General features: G+C 31.8%; 1 protein-coding gene across 1 annotated transcript; it reads left to right on the forward strand.

Annotated features, from left to right (window-relative positions):
* Positions 1–261: 261 nt before the first annotated feature.
* On the forward strand, positions 262–2235 carry LOC132752721 (uncharacterized). The gene has a single exon (XM_060743085.1). The coding sequence runs from the start codon at positions 318–320 to the stop codon at positions 1101–1103; it is 786 nt and encodes a 261-aa protein (XP_060599068.1). The 5' UTR covers positions 262–317; the 3' UTR covers positions 1104–2235.
* The last annotated feature ends 4574 nt before the right edge of the window (positions 2236–6809 follow it).

The following is a 6809-nucleotide window of genomic DNA, read 5'->3' on the forward strand; positions in this document are numbered from 1 at the left end:
TGTTAAGTATTCATGTTTTTCTTAACATTTGAATGCCCGAATTCTAGACTGCAATGTCATTCATGTTCTAAACATTTTCGAGAAATGTGAAAATCATTTAAACTTACGGCCCAAATGAAACAAACAACTTCTTTTATAGATTTTACTGTATTTATATTATTATACTTGCACCTAATTACATTTGAGCCGCGTCACGACAAAACCAACATAGTGCGTTTGCGACCAGCATGTATCCAGACCAGCCTGCGCATTCGTGCGTTTATAGAAACTTTACATTAAAATATAAAGAGGGGTATGACGAGTCCTTTCAGGGATGTATGTATTGTGACTATTCAAAAGGCCCATTTTTGACATCGACTAAATACATTAAAAGAAATTCATTTCAAGATTTAAATGAAGACGGAGGCTTGTACGAGGATTGGTTCTTAAGAGTTTATCAAAAAGGTGAGGAAGGAATAGTTTGTCCTGATTCTATGTTTGACACAAATCCCCGTCCGGTGTCAAGTGTAAGCTGGAATTCATTTTTCGATATTTGGAACTTATTTCAAATACGAATACCTGGTGGAATAACAATTAGTAAAAGGTGTGGCAAAAAAGAAAGCTCATCTTCCCCATCCAAAGCTATGTCACTTTGCAAGTATTTAGACACAACAGAAGCAGTTAAAGTTGTAATGAGATCATGCGAGGAAGTTGGTATTATTTGCGAGCTTCAGGAAGGAACTACATTAGGTGCTGTAAAAATGGAGAAAACAATTCCTTGGGATATTGACTATGACCTTAGATTTATAACAAATAATTGTTCATTATGTAAGAAACTTGCAGATGAGTTTAAAAACAATGGTATGTCTTATGGAGATTTTGTGACGCCTTGTTGCACTAAGGTTCTTAAACTAGGTGAAATTAATTACGTAGGTGTTGGATATAAAAGGGCCGGCGGCGACATATCTGGACACCCTACTCTTGACACAGAAATATACTCTAAAATGGGTTTCAAGCCAACGAAGATCTTTTTTGATGGTGAATGGTTAAATGTGCCTAGGAACCCTGGATTTATTTTGAGAAATAGATACGGACTAGAACTGTTTCAACATGCGGAACATTAGAGGTTTACTGATGGTAACGAGGCGGATCCTAGATTAACCTATAAGGCATTTAGTTTTTCACCATGTAGTACTCCTGGTCGACATGAATGTTTAGATAGATATAACCCTGATGGAAATATTCAGTTTAAGGGTTTGTTACCCTAATGTAGTTATGTTATAGACAGTGCGTGATCTCCACATGACTTTGGCCTTAATGTAATAATTATTTTAAATGTCAGAATATATTTGGAAACTATTTTAGTGGAATAAAAATAAAAATTATTGAAGAATAGTTTCATGTAGTAATTTAAAAAATTATGTTCAACTTCAGAATACTTTTACAAACCTTTTATGCGAATGAAATAAAATTATTAAAGAATAGGTCCATATAGAAATTTACCATTTAGTAGTTTAATAATTACGTTAATGTTTCAGAATATTTTTTGAAAACCATGTAAGTGGAATGAAATAAAAAATATTGAAGTAAATGTGCATTTAATAATTTCATACTAGTAATTATATTAAATTTTCAGAATATTTTTGGAACCCTTTTGAGTGGAATGGAATAAAAAACTATTAAATAATAAGTGCATTTAGTAATGTTATACCTTTTTGTTATATCTGTTTGTTAGGTTTTTTTATTATAATATCTTCGAATTTTATAAGAGTTAAATAAATATGTGCGACAATCTAGAGATTTTTTTACAATATGTACCTGAAATTATACAGTAATTTAAAAAAATGAACCTTCTTAGTTAGACTCACATGACCTATTGTTTTTAATATGCAAATGAGAGCGAAATAAATCATTTTCGTATCATTTTATTAGAATACTGAACCTCAGGAAAATTAGAAGTTAATTTTCCTTTCATTTGAAAAATGGTATTCTAAATAATGTCAACATACCTGGATGTGTTTAACATAAAATGTGTTCTAAAATCATGTAATTTTGATGAAGAAAATGGTATTTTTATAGACATTTTGTGATTGTGTTCAAGTTAATTCATAAGAGGATTTTTTTTGCAACTTGCATTACGTATGTTTGTAAGGTCAAAACATGTATAATTATGTTATATATTTGTATGTTTTATTGACATGTTGTTGGTCAAAGAAGTTTTTTAAAATTACATGTACATAAAACAGTTGTCTTATGTTTTGTTGTTGCTCTTTTTTTTATTTTATTAGGAATGTTAATGATTTTTTTGTTTGGGTATATATAACATCATTATAGTATGCGGAACTACGGCAACAAGTAGCAAAAAAAGGAGAAAAATCATATCACAAAATACCGTACAATAGGTAGATACTTTAAAGGAACTCCACTGAGGTCCAAAAATCTAAAAATATAGATTTAAATTTCTTGCATAGATCAGCTCGGACACTTAAAACAAAACGATATGCAAATGATAATTAAGAAATATACTAAAATTTGCGCTATTCTTAGACTAACTTGAGTGAAAAGGATTGTAATGTTATTAAATTTTGGGTCATTTTTCACAATTAGAATACTTATTCAGGAAAAATAAACGCGTCTGAAATTTTTGCACACGACTTCTTGGTTTAGACCTACATCAAATGGATTATTAATCTCGAAAACATATTTCAAGTCCTGTCATATCAAAATATTTCAGTGGAGCCCCTTTAATTTGAAACACTTGAAACATAAGCCCACGGATATATGAGAAATATCACCGTTCCTTGTATTATTAAATATGGCTGACATTGTCACACAGTTGAGCAAACATTTTCATCATTTCATTGAGGGGCTCATGTGGTGTTACTTTACCAGTATACATGTATCTGGAAAGTCGTCATATGACTTTAACAGTGCAGTGGCCACTTAAAACCCAACCAAAATATGTAATTAGGTGTACCAAATTTTGAGGAGAAAAAAAAAACTGTAAAATTTATAGTACGTTTAAATGATCGAAAAATAGTCTTGTTATTTATTTTTCTTATGTTTATTTCGTCTAACAATCGACCATATGAATTAAATTAGAACTACTGTTAGGGAATGTATAATGTATGATTTTGCAACGTCTTAATCTTTACACACATGTATTGACATAGTCTTCTTTACAAAACACAATTGTACTGAAAAATGAACGATGATATTGGGCGAAAATAAAGTACTTTCATTACACTTGGCCCTGCGATATATTTTCTCATTCATAATTTTTAAAGCGATTTTTCAATATGTCAATATGGTTTCTTTTTATATTAAGATAAATGATTCACAGGGAATAAAAGAAGTCATAAAGGATAAAATCAGAGTATTGAGATCATGTGGCGACATTCGTGGCCGACCTGGTTCATTATTCAGGATATAAACACTCAGTCTCTAATTTCTTTAGCTTTCAAAGGCAGGTATTCAGAAAAGAAACAGTCAATTCATAACCACCGAGCCGTTTATAATTTTCGCTTTTTAAAGGTATTAAGATGTATAACTGATTCATATGACACTTATATTCTTCACACAAATACAAAAAAAAATATAACGAAAGTTTACAGGGTTTTTTTAAATGATGATTTATGTTAAATTTCTATCATCAGTTATAAAGAACAACGACAAAAAATATGTTTTCATCAGTTTAAGTTAAGTTTTACTTATTTCGTCATAATCTAACTAAGTGGTAAGAAACAACCAATGCATTGTTTTGAAATAAAGACAAACTGAAGAAAAGTATATCTGAAAAAAATGAGGTTAATTGAAACAGGTATTTTTCAGAAAGGGGTGGGTTCAGAAAACCGGGCATTTTTCACCTTTCAATGGGGCAACACTATATCTTCATATAATAATTTTTTAGATATAAATTTGAACATTTGTGCCAAAAATTAAGTAGGTTAACCATCTAAATTTGGAAATATTATTGTTTAAGTTGTAAAACTATTATATTTTCACTCATTAAACATTAAAATGTACATGTAAATTTGCTTATGTTTCTTAATTCAAGATTTAAAAATAATAATAATAAAATACCCCATAATTTTACCAGATATAAAGAATAAAAACTTTACAGACAAAATGGAGAAAAATGGCGCTAGTATCGCTTGAACCCACGCCCGACGTAAACTTAGTACATTCACTTTTCAGAAAGGAGGTTCTGCAACAGGTATCTTATACCTTAATCTTTCATGATATCGTCTCGAGGAAATACAACCTTATTCTATGGAAACAAAAAACAAAAACATTCTATGCACATTTTGACCTCTTTATAGTAATTTACCTAGGTTGTAAGTGCCATTGATAATGTGTTAATTGCTTTCTTTTGGTAACTTTACTATAATATAATGTTAAATATATTCAAATTTTCAAGAAAATTAACATGAATCTGGAGGTGTGCTGCTTTAAGCTTGATTTTATGTTGTAAATCCAATTATTAATTTTTGGAAACATTTAACTTTAATATTTACCTTGTATATTGTTCTTTATGGACATTATCTGGTTCATTTTTGCATTCTGCAAATGAAGGTATGATGGGGAGATTGTTCCATAGCAAAGAAGGGGCGCTATTAGCACAGATATATAATACAGAGTAACAGGAAGTGAAATATATGACATCTTGTAGAGCTTATAAGCAGTGAAGTTGGGTGAAGGAACTTCAACTAGTTCTTTGACATACGCGATACATTAATGTTACCTTTACATGGGCTCTGTGTTTTTTGAGAAGTTGGTCGCTGTTATTGCTCCAACATCGTCACTCTGCTAATCCCTCTGCAGCACGAAAAGACAATTTTATCACTTTGACAATGCTCCATCTCCAGTTTCCAGACCTTTGCGTCAGTGAATGCTTCCCGGACGATGGAGGAATAATCCACGGGAGGCCTCACCAGGGTTACAAAGCAGAGGTCTTCCTCCTTCTGGTAAGCATGTACCGATGATTTTCTGGTCTAGCTAGAGAATATTCTAGCCTACAGTCTTTAGAATTGATGGAGCGCTTGGTCATTATCCATTCTGATTTTGAAATCATTGAATTAAAGGTAAAGATACCGAGGCCATTGACGTGCGAACAATAACTTGAGAATTATTTGACCTTAATTTCTACAGTGTTTATTTAGTGTCACTCATTATTTTTATTTAACACACATGGCGTATAATCAAACAAAGGCAGATTCACATCCCCAACGTTTATTCATTGTGGTAGTAAAGTATGATTTTTATTTGGTTTCTATTATATTTGTATTTTATTTGTAAAATTGTTTGCCAATGAGCTGAAATGTGAAGATATTTTCACATGTGTTAAGTACATGTATATTCGAAATTTATGAAACAAACCTAAGCCGTTCTTATTATTCTATTCTATTTGATAGCAATCATTCCGCGTTACAGTGATATGAATGACATCTCGTCGATTTACTCCGCGTTGGGCGCTGTAATTACATTCAAGTATCATGTGACATAATGTTTTCAAATGACTGGCTTGAGATTGTTGATTAACACTGATCAACATTCTATGATGTCACAGAGCATAGATTGCAGATAACCATTAGCAAAATTGTATATTTATGATATAACTTTGTCCAATTTCGCCGGTAGTCGTGAAGAACGCATTAACACTGCCTCCCTCGCTTTGTTTATATTTTCAATCTATTTAACATGATGATAATCATCGCTAAGTTTTTATGTATATTTTTTTACTTTATTTGCTCTCTCCTGTCAGGCATTGTCTTTCTGTTGATCCTTTCTGTCTTTCATGACATCTCTAGCTTATATACCGTGCTATTAAGATAATAGCATGTGTGGCGCCGTTATAATTATGTCGCAACGCCGCTAATTGTCGTACTTACCGCTAAATGTCGCACTATTAACGCTAAATATCGCAACCGCCGCTAAATATCGCAAAATCGTCTGCCGTTAAATGTCGCAATGGTAACGTTGAATGTCGCACGATTTTCCCTTTCCTGTCCAATCCTTAATTACCGTTTTCATCTATAAAAGGATTTTGAAATGATATATCACACATGTTTATCATAATAGGACCAATTGTCATACACAACACTCAGAATCCTACTTCCAAGGTCAAGGTCACACTGAAAGGTCAAAACTTAAAGTGGTCTGTTATAATGCCTTTTTGTGTCAGATCCACAACTTTTTCACCCATCAAAGTATTTTGAAATAAGTTTGCACAATATTCACCAATGAGTCATGCACGACACTCCGACCTCTCACAAGGTTAAGGTCACACTCAGAGATCAAAGCTAAACATGTTCTGTATTTTCCTTGTCCAGAGAAAATCTCCGAAAGTATTAGAGATTCCAATGAAAGTTAAAATATGCACTGTAACTCCATTTTGAATATATTTTAATTGTTTCCCTGTATATTCTTATTTTTAGTGACACAAACTCCTCAAATGTATTTCTATTGACACATACACAGGAGTTATTTCATTATATTTCTATGATGAATTTATTGTTGTCTGTGCATTTACTGAAACTCAAACTGTCAAAATCATACTATTGCGTGCTTAATGTAAAACTTCCTTTAGGCGGGACACTTGGTAACGCTGTTTCGAGATCTTGGAATTATAGGTATTATACTATAGGTCCTATAATATTGTTACAATCAGATTATAGTTTTATAAATTCCATTGATGCAAAAATCTGATTAGTCTTGGGCTTTTTTCTTTCTTTCATTTTTTTCATTACCGGTAAAAATGTGTTTTGCAATAAATTATTATTGTATCATGGTTTGGGGACCTTTCTGTTGAAAATGTGTCAGAGTTAAAT

This window comes from Ruditapes philippinarum, unplaced genomic scaffold (assembly GCF_026571515.1).
Source record: "Ruditapes philippinarum isolate M1 unplaced genomic scaffold, ASM2657151v2 ctg2227_1_1_1_1, whole genome shotgun sequence".
Taxonomy (NCBI): Eukaryota; Metazoa; Mollusca; class Bivalvia; order Venerida; family Veneridae; genus Ruditapes; species Ruditapes philippinarum.

Excerpts from the sequence above, each read along its gene's own strand:
- LOC132752721 (XM_060743085.1), top strand. The coding sequence starts at position 318 with ATGTATTGTGACTATTCAAAAGGCCCATTTTTGACATCGACTAAATAC.